This window comes from Chinchilla lanigera, unplaced genomic scaffold (assembly GCF_000276665.1).
Source record: "Chinchilla lanigera isolate Chin_1 unplaced genomic scaffold, ChiLan1.0 scaffold00025, whole genome shotgun sequence".
NCBI classification, from domain to species: domain Eukaryota; kingdom Metazoa; phylum Chordata; class Mammalia; order Rodentia; family Chinchillidae; genus Chinchilla; species Chinchilla lanigera.
Genome location: NW_004955426.1, coordinates 3159930 through 3184951, shown reverse-complemented (window position 1 = coordinate 3184951; position 25022 = coordinate 3159930). Strand labels below are relative to the sequence as shown.

Below are 25022 nucleotides of genomic sequence, written 5' to 3'. Positions count from 1 at the left end.
GCTTTTTGGCTGGGAATCGTGGTGGTATGCGTCCAGCCCACACTTGGACCCAGGAGCCCTGCCGCTCCTGGAGAACTCGCTGCCTGGGTTTGAGTCTTTTCTTTCCTTTGTTTGATAAGTTTGGCTAATGGTCTGTCCATTTTATTTAATCTTTTAAAGAACCAACTGTTTGATTCACTGATCCTTTTTCTTGTTTTCTATTCTTCATTGCATTAATTTCTGCTCTGATTTTTCTAATTTCCTCCCTCATATAAGCTTTGGGCTGGGCTTTCCCTTCTTTTTTTCTAGAAGATTAAGGTTCAATATTAGGTTGTTTATTTGAGTTAATTTATTTTTCTGATATGAGTATCACTGTGTCTTGGTTGCTTTTCTCTCGCTGCTGAGACAAAATACCTGACACCAGAAATTAAGGAAGGAGAGGTTTATTTAGCTTACAGTTTGTGGAGGTTTCAGTCCATACTTGGCAAGCAGCCTCTTTTCCTCCCTTACATGTAACTATGTAAACTACTGGCACTCTGACAGGTGTAGCATTCACATCCATAATTCCAACACTGGACCATGAGTCAATCATAAACTCTAAAAGCCCACCCAATGACTGCATGTGACTTTGGGGGGACACCCAGACACAAACCATAGCAGACTGCTATTAGTTTCCCTCACTGGACTTCTTTCACTCTGTCCCATAAGTTCCAGTATGTTGTACTGGCATTATTATTTAATTGTAGCAACTGTCTAATTTCTTCTTTAATTTCATCTGTGACTCATTGGTTGTTCAAGAGGATGTTATTTAATTTCCATGTTTATAGTTCTTGTGGTTTCTTTTGTCATTGACTTGCAGTCCTTGCATTAGGGTCTGATAGTAAGCATAGGATGACTTCAATTTCTTTCCGTTTATTTAAGCATGTTCTATGAGCTAGTATGTGGTCTGTTTGGGAGAATGTCCCATGTGCAGCTGAGAAGAATATGTATTTTGAAGTTCTGGGGTGGAACACTCTGTAGACATCTACTAACTTCATTTTTTTAAAACAATTTGGTTCAGTTCTGATATTTTGTTGTTGAGTTTTTGTCTAGTTGATCTATTTGTGACAGTGGGAATTGAGGTTTTCCCATCACAAATGTATTAATGCTTATTTGATTTTTCATGTTTGTTATTATTTGTTTTATATAGTTGGATGCATTGGCATTTAATTCATATATTTATGATTGTTATCTCTTTCTCTTGGCTTGTTTCCTTTATAATGATGTAATGACCTTCTTTGTCTCTCTTAATCAGTCTTCTTTTGAAATCCACATTGTCTGCAAATAGATTAGCTACCCAGGCTTTATTCTCTGTTCCTGTTGCATGAAGTATTATTTTCCATCTTTTGACTTTCTATGTATTTCTTTTTGAATTAAATGTGTTTCTTGCATGCAGCATATTATTGGACTTTGATTCTTGATTTTTTTCTGCCTGTCTGTTTCTTTTGATTGTTGAATTGAGACCATTAACATTGAGGTTTATGATGTTATGTGTTGACTTATCCTTGTCATGTTATTTTCCTGTTGTTGGTTCCTTTTCCCCCCATATTTAATTGCTTGCCTTCCCTGGTGTGTTCATTCTTTTGGAGTTCCTGGAGTTATAATCCTTGTTATTTCTTTCTAGAGTGTCCTTCAGAATATTTTTGAGTGCAGTTTTAGTGTTCATAAATTTGTTCAGGTATTCTTTGTCATGGAAGTATCTTATTTCTCCATCAGTTTTGAAAGATAGTTTTGTGAGGTACATCAATCCAGGTTGTAGGATGTTTTCTTTTAGGGCTTAATGTAATTCATTCCAAGCTCTTCTTGCTTTGATGGTTTGTGTTGAGAAGTCTGCTGTGAATCTGATGGGCTTTCCTTTATAGATGACTTGTTTCTTTTCTCTGATAGCTTTTAATATTCTGTTCTTGTGTTGAATTTATGGAATCTTGACCATCATATGCATTGATATAGTTTTTTATCATGGCCAATTGGAGTTCTATATGTCTCACTATATATCAAATTCTTTTTCCCTGCTTGGAAAGTTTTCTGCCATTACTTCTGTGAGCAGGTGGTTTTATGTCATTTGTGCTATTTCCTGCCTTATTATTGACTCCAATCAGTCTTGTGTTATTCTCCTTTATCACTGAGCAGCTGGAGTGACTTTTCAAGCTTTCTTGCTATTTTTTAGAAATCTTTCTTTTCATAACCACTAAATTGCTATCGTGTTGTCTCTATCTGATATTCTGTCCTAACACTGGCTCATTCTGCCTGGCATACGTTCAATATTTAATCCTTTGGATATCTGTTTAAATCTCTTTCATGAATTCCATTTCTTTCCTATGTTGGGCATTCATGGTTTCCATCATTTTCCCTAAGCTCATCAACTTTTTAAAATCTGTTTCTGCTCTAGAGTCCCAAAGCATGTCTTTCATTATGGTCACTTCTCTGTAGTTATCTGAGAAATTATTTCTGATTTAACTTTCTCCAGAGCTTCATTCATCTGCTTTGTTACTTCCACTGTTACCACTTCAGAGAGCCCAGCTGTGTGACTTGCAAATTGTTCCATCTCATTGCCCCTGGGTTTGCCTTTGGTGAGCTAGAAGTCTGTGGTTGCATCTTTTTTGAGTCTTCTCATGTTCTATTTTTTTAAGTTTAATTCATGGGTTGATGCTTATAAATAGCTTATGGAGAGAACCTTTATCTAGTACTTATAAACCTTAGGAAATAACTACTTGTGAGAGATGTCTTCCAGGTGTAGCTCTGCACCAGCAATTGTGAATCTGTGGAAAAATATACTCAGTATCTATCTTATTTTTACTCTCTGATATTTTGGAGAAGCAGAAAGACAGCTTGCAATGTGAAGAAAAAAGTTATCCTTATTTATACTTCTTTTAATTAAGAGAGAAATCACTATATGATAAGACAAGGAAGTTTTCACAAAGTGGGGACTTCTCTGAAGATGTCCTGTCACACCAAGTAAAGCCATTCCTGCCACATGTGACTACTGCAGTCATTGTAGTTAGTACCTACAAAAATTTGTCATTAAAGCCCTGTGAATACAGCTCAGTGGTAGACAGTTTTCTTAGTGTGCCCAAGGCCCTGGCCTCAACCCCTAGAACTATGAACAAATAGACAAATAAATTAAAAATAAATAAATTAAAGTAAATTTGTCATAGGAAGAATTGCTTCTGTGTTTCCAAGTTTATGTTGTCAAGACAGAAACTTCCTAAAATTTAATTTGTTTTTTAATGTGTATTTAATTCACATATAAAACTTACTTATTCTGAGTGTCTTAATTTATTACTTTTCCCTATATGGTAAAGGCCATTGCCGTTCATTGTATGCTAAATTACATTTTTCACCAAACTGGTGAATGATCTATACTACCAGTATTCAGTAACTTTTGTAATCTTATTTTATTTTATTTTATTTTTTGGTTTTTCTCCAGTACCGGGAACCGAACTCATGACCTTGCGCTTGCCAGGCAGGCGCTTTTGCTGCTGAGCTAAATCCCCAGCCCCTACTTTTGTAATCTTAATCAAGTAAACAACTACTAGTGGTGAAAAGTTACCATTCTTTTACAGCTGTGCTTTTACCTATGAGGCTTCATTCCTTGATTCTTTTTTCTTTCCCTCCCGTTTTTATTGACCATATTTCTATTCACAGCTTTAATGGATGTAGGCTATTTTTACCAAGGTACATAAAAATGGTTGTGAAAATTTTAACTTATATTATACCATAACTCTTGTAAATTCCATGGTATTGAGACCGAGTTGCATATTTCTCTCACTCTGTAGCACTCCTCAGAGTGGGGATATGTGGTGGACACTCAGTATTTATGTAGTAATTGGTTTGCTCTTAAATTATAGCTTATGTGTACATCAAGAAATGCTGTCCTAGAACTGGTCCATTATTTGTTCTTGTGGGAAGGGTCAAGGTTTCAAAGAGATTTTTACTCAAAGGTTTCTGTCTGGTGTTGTAAACTAGAACTGACCACAGATGGCCAGCTGCCACATCTAAGAGCAAGATGGGCACAAAATATTTTACTGATGAACGTTTTCAGGTGGCAAAAGCAGTCAACACCTGGAGGAATTAAGCGACTGACAAGTTCTGAGTCACAAAATAAATGGGATTGTTAAATAGGAGTACCAGGTGGGCACTGATGTCTGAGTTATTTGTATCACTTTCATCCTTATGTAAACCATAAAACAGGCTGGCTGCTGACCAGATCCTGCAGCTGGGTAGCACCAGAAAACACAACAACCAAGAAAACAGAGAATAATGGTAGGCTTAAAGTCTTTTCTATATGAAGTTTTATATATGAAAGGGAAAATAAAATTGTTGATGTCTCAGGCCTGGGGACAAAAGTACTGACATAGATCTATTTAGCTGGGGCTACAAAAGTGGTTTGCAGGCCTAGGAAATGTCTGTCTTTTAAAATAATGCCAGGAAACTTTTAAAATGGCAATTCACATGAATATTTCACACTCTGTCCTGTTTATTCCTTCCAGTGTCTGAACACTTCCTCTCTTCCTATGATATTGACTGTAGTTTGGAAACCAAGAAGGAGGTGGTGTGCTGCATGGGTTCTTTCCAGGATGGGGTGGCTGAGAAGTGTGTGGATTATTTCCAGAGATTCAGACGTTCTACCCATGTGACGCCCAAATCATACCTTTCCTTCATTCAGAGCTATAAATTTATTTATGGAGAGAAGCATGTAGAAGTGCAGACCTTGGCCAACAGGTAAGTGTGAACTTCAAATAAAAGTTATTTTAAAGCAAATCATTCTTAACGTCACAGAAGTGCCATTTCTGTACATCTTGCAGTGACCAGAGACATTTTAGTTTTGTGCAAATGGAGTGAGGGTAGTGGGGCAAATGCTCACTGGCAGCTACTGGACAGAGGACAGAGATGTTGCTAAACATCCCACAGGGAAGAAGACCCCTCCCAACCAATTATCTAGCCCAAAATATCAATAGTGCTGAGGCTGAGAAACTCTATTTTAGAGCCCACTTTGGGCACTATCCCATGGTTCCTGGGGATTTTATTGTTGCCTCATAGAATAAATTTGCCAAATTTTATGTGGTCTGCCTTCCTTCTTCTGTGATACAAATGAAAGAAAGATAGGAATAATAGGTCTGCAAGGAAGCTGAGGATGAAGGCATGCCCTCCCCCATCTCATCCCCTCAGAATGACTGAGGTAGAAAAGCCTGGCTTGTTCATGCATTCACTGCATAGTGCAATGCATGTTTCACTCAGTTTTGTTCCAGACTTCACTGCTTTGCCTTGTGTTTTTTGTAAGCTCAGGTCTGCCTGAATGTAGCCACATTCACCCAGGGTTGCCAAGGGAGGGATCCCTGGATGAGTGATGGGACTAAATGTCTCCTAGAGCTTCCACCCATAAGAACACATTATTTCAGATTCAAGCAGGCAGCCAGTTCCTTCCTGGGGCTGTCTTGATGGCTTTAAGTTTGTTTTCTTTTCTTGAACCTGTCTTTCTTCTTTTAACTTCATTGGATTCTTTTGAAAAACAGCAGTTATTTGTTTTCCTTCTTCCAGAATGAGTCTTCCAGGATTTGAAGTCTGTTTTCATTATGCTTAATGTCGTTGAGCACATTTCCTACATAACACACTACTATACCACTCCCCATGTCATGAGTACGTCTTGGTGGGCTCACTCTTCCCTGTGTGGTCTGTAAAGACATGCATTCTGAAACTTCACCTGGACTTACATCCTTTCTGTGGAGTCCAGTTGGGATTTCTGTGTGCATGCATACTCATTCTTCAAATGCGACTGTTACTACAGTACTCATTTTATGAGACAGCTGTTGCACCACATGGTCATGCACCACAGATTTGAACATTGCTCGCTTGCATTTTCAACCCAGAATGAATACAGGATTGGAAAAACTAAAAGAAGCTTCAGAGTCTGTGGCAGCCTTGAGCAAAGAACTGGAAATAAAGGAAAAGGAGTTGCACGTGGCCAATGATAAAGCTGACACGGTATGTGGACATTCCTACATGCTCCATGTTCCTTTGGAATTCCCAGTTCACAAATGTTAATGATGCTTGCATATTCACTACCTTATGCCCATGGAATTACAGATGTTTACTTCCATTAGAGTAACATACTCTTTACTTTATATATGAAAAATTGCATTGGTGGACAAAATCAACAAATTAAAGTAAGAATGTAAAGTTTCTAGCTGGATCTTTGGCCATTTTTGATGAGTTTTTAAAATTGTCTTATATTGAACTAGGTCTTAAAAGCAGTGACAATGAAAGCACAAGCTGCTGAAAAAGTCAAGGCTGAGGTACAGAAGGTGAAGGACAAAGCCCAGGTCATTGTAGACAGCATCTCAAAAGACAAAGTGATTGCTGAAGAGAAACTAAAAGCAGCAAAGCCAGCTTTAGAAGAAGCAGAAGCAGCATTGCAGGTATATCTATATGACTGATGTACATTTAGGCTTAGCAGGAAGATGGAAGGAAAAAATAAGTTGCTAATAAATATTTTACAGGGTCAGACCATAGCTCTAGTCACTGCAATGGTTTTGAGTAATGTTGACTTTATTAGTGCCTTGGAGATTTGCATGTGCAAATAACACTAATCTTATTCTCTATACTCAAGAGTAATGAGCATTTTTATAGAGTGGTGGTCAGGAATCCTGGGTTCTCACTTAAACTCTGTCATGAAAAAGCTATGTCACATTGGAAAAGTAACATGAACTTTCTGAAATAATGTTTCTGCATTCATTCCCTAAGAACTTTGAAGTAGGTGATCTGTAATATGTAACTTTTCTGAGGCTACCCATGAATTGTCTAAATACATAGTGGTTTAATGTTAGCAAATTAATCACAGAGCGTGAGGAGGACCCAACAGTCCTTACAGTTCTGCAGCAGCTATGGAAATGGTGAAGTTACAAAGGAGGTTGTAGGCTGAAAAATGCAATGTGTGTAGAGAAGTAAACCACACCTTAAAGAGCTGTTCTAAGGTTGAAGATTCAATTTAAGATTTGCTTTGGTCTCAGTTTAAGATCACTTTTACTTCACTCTCCCTAATGCTGTTGACTCTTGGTTTAGAAAGGGCTGGGAAATGAAATTCAGGTCTCTGTCCCTTGCTAAGTCAAGTCATTGAACCTCAGTTGAGCATACATCATTACTTGTTAATGTAAGTACGTCTCCTTACCAGTTCTTCAGCATGATGCTTGAAACACTTCTAAACCTTTTTAATCCAAGTGTAGTCTTTTTGCATCAACCTATAATGTGTGTTTCTGCCCCTTTGAGACAATAAAAATATTACCTTCTCATTTATCTCTCCAACTTTCCTCACTACTCTTGCATGTAACATGTGATTTCCAAATGTTTCTCCACTCTTCTGTGCACTGGCTCTGCTGTCATGCTTAATCCCGAACTCCCCCAGGGTCTGTGATTTCTTAGATTTGTGAACATCTCATGTCCCTCCTTAGCTGAACTGAGAGTCTCTGACCAACGCAGTGAAGATGGTGATGGTACAATGAAACTTTGAAAAATTTGCTGAATTCATGGTTCTTAATGGAACTATAGGACTAGAGCATACGGCATCTCAGGTCTTGCCTGAAAGACCAACCTTTCCATAAGAATTAAGAGGCTTGGTATCTCTTTTAAAATGTTTTCCAGTGTTCCAATTTAGTGCCTTTTACCTCCAAAAGAGGCGGCATCATGTAATCCTTAGTGCGGAAACATGTGGGAGCAGGGCAAGGGGATGGGCTGTGTGTTAGTCAGTGTTCAGTGACTCTAATAAAATACTTGACATTATCAGCTGGTAAAGAGAGTGGGCTCATTTTGACTCCCGGTTTTGGAGGTTCCAATCTGGGATCAGTTGGTTCTGTTGCTTTGGGCCTGTTGTGAGAATGTGGTGGACCAAAACAGCTCATCTCATGGCCAGGAAGCAAAGGAAGAGGGAAAGGCCTGGAGGCTCTACTAGGCTCCTCCTGCTGAAGGGTCTCTCACCTCCCAGTAGGGCCAAACTGGTGGCCAAGCCTTTAATACATGGGCCTTGAGGGACCTTCAGCATCCAAGTCATAGCAGCATAGATAGGAGAGAGTTCTCTAATACCCTTCACTAGCCCTGCCTCCATCTTACTGTTTTTTGGTAGCTTTTGAAATCTCACAGTGAGGTTCTATCTGAGCATATCCAAACTAATATTTTGGCATCAGGCCACAATTAATCCATATAATAAATAAGGTAACAGAAAATAATGTGTCCTTCCTAGCTTAATGCTTATTTTGGCATCAGGCCACAATTAATCCATATAATAAATAAGGTAACAGAAAATAATGTGTCCTTCCTAGCTTAATGCTTACATCTGACCTTAACCAACGGAAGAAAAAGTAAAAAATAGCTCCAGGTGTTAAATGAATGTATTACCATGGTATATAAGAGATGACATAACAGTCATATTATTCTCCCTGCAGACAAAAGAGGAATTCAGCACTTTACTGAACCAAATTGAATCCCAGATATTACACTGCCACTAACCATGAGCACAACTCTGTGTGAAATTTTTTTTTTAAAAGCTATAGCCAAAAAGCATGGCCAAGTCCTTAACATTTTGTAGAATTTAACCTCATCCTCATCTCCCCACTGGCTGTTGTTTTATTTTCTCCTCTTTTTGCTATAGCATGTATCAAACAAAGGTCAGTCATTTTCAATTCTTTGCCCCAAATCTCCCCTAACTTCTTTCTCTAGTTTTCACAAGTGCTAGAGTACTGAAACAAACCTTTCCATGGTACATGGTTATATTCTGAATTATCAAGTTCAATGTGTGTGTGTTTTTTCAGTCTTTGGAGGAAAGACCATGAACTTTGATGAGAAGGTCATTGGTTCTTTTCTTGTGACAGGAGGGAATCAAAATGCAAACAAGGTGGAAGGTATTCAGGACCTGGAAGGAATGAAATGTGCCATTGCTCCCCTAGAACTACTACTGCCTTGGACTGTTATAGATCATAATTTTCCCATACATATTTCATAAAAGTTTAAGGGATACAGCAGTTATCATCAACTAAAATAAGTGTGATTATTAAATAATTTACCCTATACAAACATCCCTACTAGAAATGAGATGGAACTTTTCTCAGAGCCTTATGAAACTCATGTTGCTCAAGTCCCTTCACTTAAAGATCAGTTCCCAGCTCAGAAACCTCTAATTATTCAATCTGTCTGCCCTGTGGCCACCCTCTGGGGTCAGTCCACAGGGACAGTCACACTTGCCTAAGACAGAAGCAGATTCTTGACCTACATAGCTAATGAGTAAAAAAAAAAACCAACACCGCAAATACAATATTTTCTCCTGGTTTTGAATCTGGTATCTACTTAAATATTGAGTATTCTTTTTTTTTTTTTCCAGAGTACAGTTTTCTTTTTTCTGACCCAAAGCAGTCTGTACAATTTTAGAGAAGACACAGCTCCTTATCTGTTCACCAACATTGTTCTCCTCTCATTGTCAGTTTGAGGTATAAAAGTTTGAGCTTTTTAGGACATGTGTTTTTTAGGGAGATTAAAGATGCCTCCAGACCTCATGACTGAAAGCATTTTCTGTCTTTGTTGAAGCATCAGAATTCAGACATGAAAGGTTTGTCTGTCTGTACTTTCTTCTCTGAGGTTGGATGACATCTCCTTTCACTTCCTCAGACCATCAAGCCTGCTGACATTGCCACCGTCCGCACGTTGGGGAGACCCCCTCACCTCATCATGCGGATCATGGACTGTGTGCTGCTGCTGTTTCAAAGAAAGGTCAACGTGGTGAAAATTGACCTGGAAAAAAGCTGCACCATTCCTTCCTGGCAGGAATCTTTAAAACTGATGACTGCAGGGAACTTTTTACAGAACTTACAGGTTGGTAGTTCAATAATGAGGAGCTGAGTTAAGGACTCAGTATGCCAGAGTAGCTAGGTCCTTCAGTAGAACAAATTTCTAAAAAGAATTCATTCTATCTAGATATTTTAGACATGTATGAATTTTTTTCAGTGTAGAATCTTTTCTTTCAGATATAAGCTGTCATGAGTTTTATAGCTGTTACCAGAAATAAAATTTTTCTTTTTAGGTATATGAAAGCATTACCAGTGATTACATGTTTTAACAGAAATTAGAAAATTACTTTAAGGAGACTATATATATATGTGTGTTTATATTGTGTACATAGGGGCTGGGAATTTAGCTCAGTGGCACAGCACCTGCCTGGTAAGTGCGAGGTTGTGAATTTGATCCCCGGTACTGGAAAAAAAAAATATATATATTGTATGCGTAAGAATACAAATACATTCGTCCCTGAGTATTTTCAGGGTACTGTTTCCAAGATATCCCAGGAATGCAAAAATCTGAGAATATTTAAGTCTGTTATATAAAATGATATATTATTTGCATATCATTTGCATATCTGATATATTATTTGCATATCATTTGCATCTTTTTATATACTTTAAGCCATATCTGGAATATTTATAGTTATAAAATAATGTAGTGCTTTGTAAATAGCTAACCGTATTGTTTAGGGCAGCCGTCCCCAACCTCTTTGATGCCAGTGGTTGGTTTTATGTAAGACAGTTTTTCCACAGATGGGGTAAGGTGGATACTTTTTGATGATTCAGAGGAGCTTGCAACCTAGATGAATTACATGCACCTTCTCTGTAGGGTTCTCCTATGAGAATCTGATGCAGTCCTTGAACTGCCAGGAGGCAGAGCTCAGGTGATAATGGCAGAGATGGGGAACAGCTGTCAGTGCAGAGAAGCTGTTCTCACCTGTCCGCTGCTCACCTCCTGCTTTGTGGCCTTTTCCTAATGGGCCAGGACTGATTCTAGTTCATGGCCCAGGGGTTGGGGACTCTTGGCTTAAGGAATGATGAGAAGAAGGAATTCTATTCATGTTTAAAACTGGCACATCTTTTTCTGAATATTTTCGATACATAGTTGGTTGTGTTTGTGGATACAAGACCTGTGGATACAAGGGACCCACTGTGTATGCACACTGAGTGTCTCAGAAGTGATTTTCTGAGTATTAGTTTACATTTTATGTAATATTATGAGATAGAAAATATGCAACGAAATTCACAAATTTTAAGTGTCACATGATGATTTCCATATGTATATACTTATTAATGAACATAAAAAGCATATGTATATATTTATTTCATGACTTCAGAAATCTCTGTTGTGTGAAAACCTAGTCTATAACCCCCTTTAAAATAACTACTTTCCTGACTTTTGTTCTGATAAATAACTTTGCGTGTTTAGAAATTTCCATATATGAAGCCATATCCTCTGAACTCCTTTTGACCTCTTTCATTCATCATCTCTTTAGGATTTATTCTTACAGGTGGAAAGCATGATATCGCATTCTCTTTCATTTATAGCTTTCCAGTGTTAGACTGTATGGTGGTGTGTGTGCGGTGAATGTTTAACAACCGGTTCTTTGACGGGAAAAATGAAAGTAAAGAAAAAAAGCTCTGATTCGTAGTGTTTGCCGTAGTGCATATACCCACTCCCAGAGTAGCCAATTCCGCGCTCCCCGAATGGGGCTGCTGATTGCAGAGCTGGGATCAGGTGCAGAGCAGCATTCCACTACGTAGTATTTCTGCTATTTAGATACAATTGATGGGAAGGTCCTCAAAAATATAGATAGTAGTAAACTGCAATAAAATAATACAATTGATGAGGTTTTACTGTGCTATGTTCATTTTAAATAAAATTCATTTCATTAGAAATGTATAATTTAATCATAAAGACTGTTTAGCCAGTTTTCAAAGTTCCTAAAGTTTTAACGATCATTTCTCCTGAGCTTTTGTGAACTATCATCATTATGAAACACTGCGATATCCTTTACTTTGTTCATCTATTGGACTGCTGTTGGGTTTTTGATTCTTATTAATTTTTGACCATGAAAAGTAAAGGTGCTATGGGCATTGATCCACAGGTCATTTTGGAGATGTATGTGTGCATTTCTCTGGGATGTATATGCAAGAATAGACTTTCTGGGTCTGAGATTATGCACATTTCATCACTTTTGGTATATAGCGCCAAAGAGTTTTCAAATGTCATTGTGTAAATTTACCTACCCACCAAAAGTGTATGAGTTGCCCCCCATCTTGACCATTTCCTGCTTTTAGCTATTTTGGTGAGAGTGTCATAACATCTGACTATCATGAGTTTAATTTTCATTTCCCTGGTGACTAATGACAAAGAAAATCTTTTCATAGGTTTACGAGACTTCTGGGAATTCTTTTCATAAGTGCCTGTGTAGGTCTGTTGTGCACTACAGTGTTTCAGTTACTTCACAAAATGTCTTTTTATGTGAAATGCAGCATGTTTCTCACTTATGTGTTTGCAAATATATCCTGCCACTTCTGGCTTAGTTGTTCATGCTAATAGTGATATCTTTTGATAAGCAGAAGTTCTTACTTTCAACATAATTTTCTTAAGACTTTTCTTAATAATGTTTCTGTGTTTGGTTCAGATCTTTGTTCACCTCTAAGGAACAATAGATTCTCCCAAGTTTTCTTCTGGGACTTTCATTGTTTTATGATTCATATTTAGATATTGAGACAATAATTGGAAATACCCAATGCACATCCAGCTATCAAGCTATAATTTTAGCATTATCTTTCATTCAGCTTTCAGTTCAGCTTTGCTCTGGTGACTGCTATGGCCAGAATATCTTGTGAATATTTCTTTTTTTTGGTACCGGGGATCAAACTTAGGACCTTGCACTTGCCAGACAGGCACTTGTGCTGCTGAGCTGTATCCCCGGCCCAGAATGTCTTGTGAGGTGCATTCCAGATGCTGTAACATTAAGCAGCTTGTGAAACTAGTAGGCTACATCTTATCCCAGTTATCAATGAGACTATATGACAATGGAATTGAACTTTGGATCGATCCCTGGCCATAGGCCAGGATTATTGGCTACCTTATTTACTTGCTGGCAGATCCACTGCTTTTAGAAGCTCTTGATATTTACCTGTGTCGTCCCCTTTCTGTCTGTTGCTCCTAGGTATTTTTTTAGCTGCATTATTTGTCAAGTCTCTTAAAAGAAAAAGCAAAGTTTGGAGGAGAACATTTTTGTCTATGTTGTGTGTTCTGTGAAGGTTTATACCGTGAATTATTAGGTGCAAAATTTGTTTCTACTTGGAAAACATTTAATTATCCCTTTTAAGATGAGGAAATGTCACTTTTAAATGGTCATTTCTTTCTGATGCAGGAAGGCATTCTCAATCAATTCTGTTGCTGTTTTAAAATTACATCCCTATAAAAGATAATAATTCCCTCATATGTTTGATAGGTCTGTGATTAAAAATGAATCCACCATCTTCGAGGTCTAATGTCCTAGCAATATCTTTACATGTTAGGTAATTTTAATAAATCTCACTGAAAGCATTAAACATTTAGTTGCAGATAAATGGTAAATCTGTATTTCCTGAGGTTGAATGTATCTGTATGTGTTTGCTTTTCATATTTCATCTTATATCACTGTACTTTATCAATTTAGGATTAAAGACAAAATTTATTTTGTTGATTTAGAAAATCTAATAACCATATTAATGTTCACCACCTAATGAATTTGCTCTTTCCTTAGGTCTCAGTTTAAGGTTAGTGTCTCTTGTCTAAGAGAAGACCAAATGTACTCGAACAGTAATAATCCTTAGTGTGCTTTCACCTTTTAGACTTTTGCTTAGTGTCCTGTGATAGTGACAAAATACTTGGCTGTTCACTCACTTTGGGGTGTACACTTGTTTCAGTTGCACTGAGCATATGAGTGTGACTTCATTGAAAGAAACGTTTTGATGTAATTTTACTTCTTTCTTCCACAGCAATTCCCAAAAGACATGATCAATGAAGAAGTGATAGAACTTTTGAGTCCTTACTTTGAAATGCCAGACTACAACATCGAAACTGCTAAACGTGTGTGTGGGAATGTAGCAGGTCTTTGTTCCTGGACCAAAGCCATGGCTTCCTTCTTTTCTATAAACAAAGAGGTGCTGCCTCTGAAGGTGAGCCTCCTAGGTAGAACTTCTTGCCTGGGAGGGGTCTCAGGGTCAACTGGTCTTAGCTTCGCACAGCAGCACAGAAGTTTTGGGCCTCTGGTGTTATTGTACTCAGATCCGTAGGGAGAGCCAGTATTAAAAAGAACAGTTTCTTTCTTCTCTGTAGTCCTACTCCAGTCAGAATTGTATGAGCTTTTAAGCATTGGACTTACTCTCTACAAGGACCTTAACTTCTTTGTGGGTTACAGGATATTTTTCATTCATAATGCCATTTTAAAAGAAAACGCAGAAAATTGTAATAGAATTGCCCACCAAAGTTCAAAATCTTGAGCTAGGGAATCCTATGAATGAGGCAGGGTCAAGATACAGATGCTGGAGTTTGGAAAATGCTGAAAGCTGGTCCTGGTTTAAGGTAAGTATAATCTTCCACTAATCGTCCTTTGTCCCTTATAAAGGACTATCATCTACTTCTTACTGATGTGACTTGGGAACTGTACCTGTTGTATTTGCTTCCCTGTGGCTGGCACACAACACCTGACAAGCACAAGAAGGAGGAGAGGTGTAACCTGGTTCATGGTTTCTGGAGATGCAGTCTATGGCTAGCTGGCTCTGAGGTGGAAACCTCATGGCAGAGGGGCCCAGTGGAGCAAAGTTCACAGCAGCTGTGAAGCAGAGAAGGGAGACAGCACCAGAGAGGAAGGGGTGAGGGACTGATAGAGATGCCGTGGCCCACCTACACACACCTGGAAGTTGCTTTACTAATCCTAGGGGTCTCCTAAGCCCGTCAAATAAGTAGTTAAGCTTAACCATCAATGCTGTGTTTCCATTTGAGTAATTAAATTTTAAGACTTCATTGTTATATACACTCCCACCATTAAAAGACATTCAGTCTTCTCAAGTGGAGAGGCAAGTGCTGTTTCTGAAAATGAAACACTGATGTCTCAGAACATCAGAACGTATGGCTTGTTTGGTCATTTTGTTTCTGTATAAGTTTGATCTTTCCCAACTAGAATCCCAAGACACTTAAAACATGGTAAAAATAACCAAGACTAGCTGAAGTTTAGGTATTGAGTTGCAAGACACAATATATTTTCTACTTGTTACCACATCAAAGCCATCTGTTTAATAGTTGGGGCTCTTGAGGTCATAGGACAATTTAAAGGACAAAGAATTATTTGATTCAGATAATTTTAGGGCAACTAATTTGTACCTTGTTGTCTAACATGGCTACTGGGACCAGTGAAAACTCCAGCATAGCTAGAAGTGGATATTCTGATACTAAATTATAATCACCACATCAAATGAAAAGTACGGGGCATCCTTTGCACATTTTTTCCAGTGAGAAGGCACACATAGCTGAGTTTGCAATGTGTAAATTTTGTTTTATTATAGTTATTTTAAGCTAATATTATTAAATACGGATATTTTAAGGCTTACATAAGAAGAATGAGATTTCTTTCCTCATATTCAACATTTTCTACCTTACTTAAATTCTCAGTGCTGGGACAATATACCTGACACCCACGAGTTAGAAAAAGGTTTATTTTGGCTCACAGTTTGTAGAATTTTCAGTCCATATTCAACTGGCTCCAAGGCAGGGCCATATGGCAGAGGGGCACAGTAGAGAGAAATAGTTCATGGTAGGGCAGGCAGGAGGGAGCAGGGACTTCATTCTTCTTTCCTTTTTTATTCCATCGAGGCTATAAATTCTATTGGTTGGTACTACCCACTCCCAGGGTGGGTCTTTCCTCTTTGCTAAATCCATCATCCACACCCAGAACTGTGCTAAACCAATCAGTGGGTTGATCCAGTATCACATATCCACGATCTGGTTGCTCTCAGAAACCTCACATGTGAAAGCATGAGGCTTTGGGAGGACATCTGCAAATAAGCCATAAACCTTCCATTTTTTGTTCTCCACCCAGTGCCAGGACTACATAGACCACACAGCTGGAATTGAAGGGAACACTATTGGAGGGGAGGCTTTTGCTTACTCTTAATGCTGTGCTTCTTCTGAGAAATCTATCTCAGAAGTACCCTCCTATAACGTTGTGAGCATCCAGCATCTTGGACCATTTAGCTTGTCAGATTCCTTTTACGTCAGTCAGAAAAATGCATCCAGTTATGTAGATTCTATAGGTTCTCTTCCCTAAGAAGAAGTAGAAGATTAAGGGAGTGCAGGTTGTCACCAAACTATGCTGCTAAATACAGTGGTACCTTCATTCACTAAAAAATCATTTGGCAAAATTGTTTTTATTTTTGAACTCTGTAAGGGTGACAAACACGACCGTGGCCATATTTCCTGTATGAATACGAATGTGGCCATCTTTTCCAGAATTATGGGATGAATTAAGAAGTAAGGTACCACTTATGAAGGAATACAGACCCAGGTCTTAAGCTCCATTTATTCCTGGAGAGGCTTCACTTTCAAACTCCTGCTAGATAAGTGAGGAGAGGTCAAAGATAATTCTCTGAACTCCAGAAGCAGAGAAGGCCTTGGCAACAGCTGGTAACCATAACAGAGGGAGTTTTCTTTTTTATTTTGTAATCTTTATAGATGAACCAATTGAATCCTGTTAGTGAGCACATTTAAACAAATATTCACTGCATCAATTCTAATTGTAGTCAAACTCATGAAATGAGATCTCTCCCTGCAAAGTCTACATGAACCAATAAATATCTGCCCATCCAAACACTATGTTTAAAAAACTAGAGCCTCAAATAGTGAACACAGATAATAATAACAATATCTGTTATTTATCAAACTCTTGTTATGTGTCAGGTACTAGATTTAGTCTTTACAGGTTATATTATTTAATTATTACAAAAAATCCTAGGAGGTAGATTTTTGCATTACTTTAGAAGAGAAACTGGGGCTTACTCTTTAAGTTACATATATGAGATTCTAAACCTTTAAGTTGGGCTGTTAGATTTGAATGTTCTGGTTAGCAATTTTGAGAGTGTTGCTTAAAATTTATTTATTTTTTAAGCACACTACTAGAAATTCTTAAACACTTTTTAGGTAGTGATAGAGTGACATTAGAAGGTTACTTTTAGTAAGGTCTATGACACAGTTGCTTTGTTTTTCTTTTATGTTTGATGCATAGCAAGAATTGCAGCTTAGAGTACAGCAGAAAAATTGCATAACTCAATTTAAAAGAATTTTAAAATTGTATCAGTACATGTATACTGTACATGATTACATTCACCATCACACATCACACATATGTTCATGTACACAGCACATTTTAAGTCTTTTTACCTCCCTTTTCTTCCTTGGTCTCCCCTCTCCTCCATCTCTCAGGCCCCTACCATTCGCAAAAGATCTAGCTTCTTGTTTCCTATTACATATCCTCTTTTTGCTTCTTAAATTATTTATACTTTTGGATTGTCATGTGAGTGAAATCAGGCAATATTTAGGTTTGTGTGTCTGATTTATTTCTTATAACATTATAGTCTTTAGGTGCATCCATTTTCCTACAAAAGACTCAAAGTTATCCTTTTTTATAGCAGAGTAGTACCTCATCATGTATAAATAGCACATTTTCTTTATCCATGTATGTGTTGATGGACAGATAAGCCACTTCCAAGGTTTAGCTATTTGTGTTTTGCTGCTATCAATATGGGTGTGCATATATCACTACCATATATCTTTCTTTTGGGAAGAAAGCTAGAAGGGAGACAACTGGTCAAGTGTGATTTCTATTTTTAGTTTTTTGATGAATTTCCATACTAGTTTCTGTGGTGGTTGTACTAGTGTGGTTCAATTCTGATGTGTTCTTGTTGATATTTTTGTCTAGTTCATCTGACTATTTGTGACAGTGAGGTATTGATATTCCTTACTGTAACTGTGTTAATATTTATCTGATACGTTGTGTCCAGTAGCATTTGTTTTGTGAAGTTGGGGGTACCAGTGTTTGGTGCATATTTATTTACAATTTTTATCTCTTCCTGTTAACTTGTTTCCTTAATCAATATATAGTGGTTTTCTTTTTCTCTTCTGATCAGTTTTAGCTTCACATCAACTTTGCCTGAAAATAGGACAGCTTTCCTGCTTGTTTTTAGTCTCTTGTTGCACATTATATTGTTTTCCATGATTTGATTTTTAATCTATAAATTTATTTTTTGATTAAATATGCTTTTTGTATGCAGTGTAGCATTAGGTTTTGTTTCTTCATTTTTCTACCAATCTGTGTCTTTTGATTGGAGAGTTGAGACCATTCACACTGAGAATTACTTCCAAAAAGTTTTGACTTATTTCTACCGTTTTGTTATTTTCCTATATCTGATTCCATTTTTCTCCTTTCTGCTTAACTGCTCATCCTACCTGATCCTTCCACTTAGCTGGTCTTTTTGGCCTCATTGGTTTTGTTGTCTCTTTCTAGGATATACTTGATAAATTTCTGGAGTGCTGGTTTAGTTGTCATGAATTTATTAAGGTACTATTTATCATGGAAAGAACTTCTTTCTCCATAGCTTTTTAAAATTTTCCTTTAATTTATTTATTTGTTAGTCATGTTTTCAATACACAGTGACTATTTTCATTGTTGGTGTTTGGTACATGTACATGACATATCTTAAACTTTTTACATTCCCTTTCCCTATCTGCTCCCTTTATCTTCCTGTACCCTTCCCATTTACAGTAGCTCTGTCCCCCTGTTTCTTTTTATCTATCCCTTATTTTGCATTTTATTTATCTTTTGGATTTCTCAAATAACAGAACCCATACATTTTTTAAGCTCTGTGTCTGATTTATTTCACTTAATATTTTCAAGGTGCATCTATTTTCCAACAGAAGAATCAAATTTATCCTTTATAGCAGATTAGTATTCAAATGTGCATACAAACCACATTTTCACAAATTATTTTTCAGTTGATGGATGGACATATAGGCTGCTTCCAAGATTTGGCTATTATGAATTGTGCTGAAATAAACATTGGTGTGCATGTGTAAGCATAATATGACATCTTTAAGTCTTTTTGGAAGATACCTCATAGAAGAATAGCTGGGTTGAATGGATTTCTATTTTTAATTTTTTGGGGAATTTCTATACTGATTTCTCTAATGGATGCACCATTTTACATTTCCACCAATGATATATGGAAATTCATTTTTCACTACAGCCTCACCAGCATTTGTTATTATTTGATTTCTAGGTGATTGCCATTCTTTCTGGAGTAAGGTAAAATCTCAGTGTTCTTTAAATATACATTCTTTAATAGCCAGTGATGATCAATTTCAGCTTGAAACTTACTTTCTCTAAGAGGAAAATTACTATGTACCTGCCTGCTTTCAGGGTCTTGGTGCCTGTAATATTATTTTCCTTCCTTTGATTTTTGTCTGTGAATTTCTTTTTGGATTAGATGAGCTTCTGGAATACAACAGACTATTGGATTCTGCTTTTTCATACCATCTGCCAGTCTGTGTCTGTTAAATGGGGATTTGAGGGCATTCACACTGAGTTGTTACTGAAAGGTATTGGTTTGTTTCTGTCACGGAGTTTTTATGTTGTTGAGTCCTTTATTTTTCCTTTTGTTTAACTACTTGCATTTCTTGCTGCAGTCATTCCCTCTCACTTTTTGGCTTTGTTGGGTTGAATGTCTCTGGGTAGGACATTCTTGCGTGTTTTGTGGATTCTTGTTTGATGCCCATGTGTCTCTTAAGGTGTTGTTTGCTGTGGCAGGCAGCCCACAGTCTTGGATAGGGCATGGAATGTTCCATGTACAGCACTCCTGTGGTATGTGAAAGGAAAAGGCTACTTATTTTTACGGTTATTATCTGTGTTGGGAAAACCTTCCATGGTGAGGTGGATAAGTTGGTGTGCGGTGGTTAAATTTTATGCTCACTTTCTGGATTGGAACTGTCTAACTTCACAGTGCTGAGGTTGGAGGACAGTGTGACTGTGGATTTATTAAAGCCATGATGCTCCATGAGTCTGAAGGGCAGACTCCCTCCCTCCCTGAGACCAGTCTTTTCCCAAGATCTTGTCAGTTGCTCTTGAACACTAATTTTTAAGCCATGCTTTTATCTGTCACTGGTTCTCACCATTTATAGAACTCTGAAATTTCCCTTAAAAATAAGTTCTATCTACAAAAATTGGAAGCCTGGAGTTTTGAAATAAAAAAATAATGTGACTTAAAAATATTTCTGAAAATAATCTTTGCTTCTTAATCCTCAGAAAAAATATGCCTTTTTCTGTAGACTTAAAAGGGAAAAATTTGATTTAAAAAAATTTTTAAAGGATCTAATTTCCAATAAGCATTGGACTATTGGACTATTTTCCACATCTTTTTTGTTAATGTTAGTTTTAGATGTTGTCTTTTGATTCTATTTTGGTAGAATTAAAGATGGTTTGACTATGACTCATGCCTTAATGATTTTTTGCATATTAATTGTATATTGTAAGTCAAATAGACATACATACACTGCAGGGTGTCAGTAATTTGCTCTGATGATCATGTGACTGACTTCAAGCTGTGCTTCGCTGCTGCTACCCACGTGCTCGAGAGAGTATCACACTGCACATCCCTAACCTAGGAAGAGATCAGAATTCAAAATTCAAAATACGGTTTCTACCAGATGAATATGTGTTGTTTTGACACCATCATAAAGTTGAACAATCCTAAGTCAAATGTTGTAATAATCGTAACTTGAGGACCACTTTTTTTCTATTTTTATTGCACATAACATCACAGTTTGCCTGTGTATATTTAGTATTATGAGTTCCGGTCTGGGATGTGAAAACTATGGCCCATGGGCTAGATCCAGCCCATCATCTATATTTGTTTATTCATGAAGTAAGAATAGCTTTTACTTTTTAAAATGATTTAAACATTCACTTTTTACATTTTAAAATAGCATTTACTTAAGTACTTAATAGCTTTGATGTTACCTCTTGGGGTAAAAAGCCTGAAATATTCACTATCTGGCACTTTACTGAAAAAAATTTGCTGATCTCTGTTCTAATGAAGTGTCAATTTATTCTCATAAACACGGAAGTCAAATTCACATTAACATTTGGTCTTATTGCAATTTGAAAAGCCCCTAGGGGTGGGACAAAGAAAAGGTGTACACAGGTGACACTGCTGGGTTCTTAGTTTTTCAAGTGTTCTTAGTTTCCCTTTGCACTGTGTGTCCTCTGCAGGCCAACTTGGTGGTACAGGAGAATCGTCATGTCCTGGCCATGCAGGATCTGCAGAAAGCCCAGGCTGAGCTGGATGAAAAGCAGGCGGAGCTTGATGTGGTACAGGCTGAGTATGAACAGGCCATGACTGAGAAGCAGGTAACCATCCCTGGGCATGAGAATGACCATCACATACCTACCTAGCTTATTGGAAGTCCTCATTCTCATTCTGTTTTCTCTTTCCAAGGGTTTGATTGCCACTGGGGATTCACTTAATTTATAAAACATGTACACACAGTACATAATCCCTCATTTTACTCTGGACTTTGATTCTAACAGCCCCCCAGGGCTTTGTCAGGATGTCAGGATAGTCTTCCAAGATGGCAGTCAGTCCATGGTGATGGTGATTGTAGCAGCATCTGAGTAGCATTTTTGTTGTGTTTGTCACGCCACATCTTCCTAGCTGATCTCATTTAATTTTTGAAACAAATTTGCCAGGTCAGCGGGATGGATATTTTTACTCGTATTTTAAAGAAAGGAACCAAGGGCTAGTGAGGTCCAGGGAATGGATCTTGGCCATGACTGGTCAGTGCCAGAGTTTATTGTTGACCTTGGTCTTCTGTTACTTCAGGCCTCTCTGCTGGATCAATATAACTGACCACAATGACCTTCTTCAGTTTTCTCTACCCATGTACATTTTGGAGGAAATTTAGCACTTTTTTGAATCTAGGTTCCTACATTTCCTACTACTATTTAAAGTAATTCTGGTTTCATGGGGTTCTTCTAAGATAGATTTTACAGATAGTTAATGTAGCATAATCTTCAGGGTCTCTTACTTATATAAGTGCCCATGAGGTCATGGGGGTTGTAGACTGTTCTATAGGACAGGGAGGACAGGTTGTAATTAACAAGCATTTTTATTTTAGTATGCAGGTGAAATGGCTACAGAGATCACAGAGGAAAGATACCAGAGTTTCTAAGTCATCAGGAATTTTTCATGATAGTTTTTCTTATTCTAAATGCATGCATTTGTATTTTGCAAATTTGAGAAATTCTCTAATAATTTTTCTTAAAGTAGTTCCCCACATTAGATGAGCTTCTGGCTCCATGAAATCTGCATCTGCCTCTGATAAGTTCTGTATGTGGTAAATTAAAGTCAAAGTCACTCTTCCCTTGATGATTTTGTGGAATTTCTCTCTGTTCCTTCATAGCCTTCATTTGGCCAGACTGAGATTCCTACTGTGTATCTTTTAAGTTTCATCATATGCAGAGTGCACGGCATTTTTCCCAAGAGAGAGGTCTTCTGAAAGAGAAATAGGAGCTTCTTTAACATCTTGAGAAGTAATTATATTATGGCTGTATGTATTTTGTTTAGACCTCACAGATTTTAGTTATTTAAGGCGAACATTCACACTGCAGCTTAAGCAAGTACTTCAAAAACTATGAGGATGAACTATTAATTTCTAGCATTTTAGACTTTCACTTGAATCAGGAAGTGTTACTGATCATGGTAAAAATATACTATCGTATGTTTATATTTTAACATTTTTACATTAGTTCTTTCAATAAACTTTTTTTATTGTTTTTGAGTATCTGTCACTTGTTATTTAAATTGTAGGGACACATAGGAACTGCTACTGTAAAAATGTGGCTCAAGCTTTAAAGCTTGAATTTCAACAAATCTCATATTTCTTTAATTAAAAGAAAAATCTGACCATGAGATATCTATCACTAACTTGTGAGCTTGATCTGTAGTCTTTTTTGTTGTTTGCCCCCACTCCCAGGCTGCCAGGAGAGTCCAGGGTGCTAATAGACTACCAAGGAGGGTTCTGGTCTCCAGTTCATTGTGGCCTAGGCCTACGTGGTCCTTTGAAAGAGGCTGTGATCCTGGTACTCTCTACACAGGACACAGTGCTTGTGGGGTCCAACCTCCCTAGGCCTCCTGGGGAGTAAGTTACCTCCCTGGGAATGAGCCTGGGGAGGCTCATATTCCCTCCCTAAAGAGGAAATGAGCTTCGGCTGAAACCTAGGAAGTTTTGCATCCTAACCCTTAGGTTCAGGGGGACAATCTACTTCTGCCTCTTGTGTATTCATTTATACCACTCCCTTTCCTCATATACCACTCCTGTTCCACACTCCCTTCCCCAGATGGAAGTGCCTGGCCATTTTCTTACTTGGATGAATGGAAAGTAAGGATGGAGATTTTAGAGGAAAAAAATCACATTAAAAGTTTTCTTTAACTAGAAATGTGTTTCTAATGAATGATATGGAATCAGACTTTAAAGCAGGTGTTTTTCCCATTAGAGGAGAAACAAATATATATGAATGATGTAGACACAGGGTTTTGCCTCTCAGTCTGGATATTTTTTTCACAAACCTGTAGAGGGAAAAACCCCACAAAGTAGGTTAGGAAAACTGGATTAAATATCTTACTTTTGAAAAACACTTCATTGTGTTAGTGTTACAAAAACAATACATGTTTGGGCCAATGTGTTTAGGTACGCTACAGAGGAATACCAATAATATTTTGCTTTTTGTCATTTTATATCTGAACAGATCCCTATATTTACATAATATTTTAAGTACATTTAAAATATAACAGATAACTGAGTAATACTGTTTTGTAAATTGAGTTTTTTATATTAATAAAATATTGTGATTGACTTTTTTGGTTATAAAACATTTATGAGGTAATTCTAGAAACTTCCCAGCATTCTTCTGTGCCATAATAATGTAAATAATTCTTATTGTTAGACAGTACATATATACCAATTACAATTATTAAAAATATCTTATAAAATTTATATATTTGTTGCTATTATAAATGAACATCTCTTGACTGATTGTCTAGCTAAATCCTTGTCTGTACTCACTTTATTTCATAAGTGTTACAAATAGAATCAGCAGTTGCTTCTTAAACACAGAGAAAGAGAACTATTTGTTTCTGAGAACTAAGCTCTTAGGCTGAGGCTGTAGCTCAGTGGTAGAGCAGACGCTCAGCTTGTGTGATGTTTTGGGTTCATTGCCCATCACAAAACAAAGACGAACAAACAAAACAGGAAGACAGCCTGAATGGCAAAAGTATGTGGAGGTGTCTGGGTTACAGGCTTTTTATTGTTTGGAGGAATAGCAGGAAAAGATCTACAGGTTAAGCTTGACCAGAGCTTCATGGTATTACTATCTGATAACAGGATCCAAGTTCTATCTAAAGTAAAAGGAAGTATAGAGTTAGATAAAATAATAATGATTCTAGGGCTTCAATGTAAGAGATATTCCTGATTTTTAAGTATGGATATTTTTTTCTTTATATTTTTGTGCTATACAGTACTAACATGTATTGTTTCCATTTTTCTTTTTCTAGTTTTTATTTTTCATTTTAAAGAGAGTAGTCAATGAGAAACAAACAAAAGTAGCAGCATACCAGTATCACAAACATAAACAAATCAAAGCAAGAACATTCAAACTGATACAGGGTCTCAAGACAAAATAATACGAATCACAGTGGTTGTTACATTACATATTGCTATCCTCAACTACATTGCTCAGATTATCAGATGTAAGATTGAAAGATTGCTCAATCCATCATAGGGAATAAGAAAATAATTCTTTGATAAAACAGTAGAGATAATACAGAGTTTCACTAGACAGGATGGTAGGAGTTCACCACTGTAATTCCATTGCATATTATTACCTTCAGATCAGTTGCTCAGACCACCAGACACAAGTGTACAAACTTGATCAAATCAAAACAAAAAACTGTGAGCATTAACTGTTCATTTCAATATACCATCAGACATCAGCAATACAGTTATTGCAGCTATTCATTTATATATATATATTTATATTTTGCCTTCCTTCTTTCTTTTTTCTTCTTTCCCTCATCCCAGTC

The 25022-nt window shown here is 37.2% G+C and overlaps 1 protein-coding gene across 2 annotated transcripts in view; it reads left to right on the top strand.

Moving 5' to 3' along the window:
• Nucleotides 1-25022, top strand: part of Dnah5 (dynein, axonemal, heavy chain 5) — a 300957-nt gene that overhangs the window by 221636 nt on the left and 54299 nt on the right. For both annotated transcript variants that reach the window (XM_013514981.1, XM_005386122.2), the window contains exons 56-61: nucleotides 4509-4740; nucleotides 5886-6000; nucleotides 6258-6434; nucleotides 9667-9870; nucleotides 13836-14015; nucleotides 21155-21292. In XM_013514981.1, coding sequence (XP_013370435.1) covers nucleotides 4509-4740; nucleotides 5886-6000; nucleotides 6258-6434; nucleotides 9667-9870; nucleotides 13836-14015; nucleotides 21155-21292 — 1046 coding nt within the window. The remainder of the gene's footprint in view (nucleotides 1-4508; nucleotides 4741-5885; nucleotides 6001-6257; nucleotides 6435-9666; nucleotides 9871-13835; nucleotides 14016-21154; nucleotides 21293-25022) is intronic.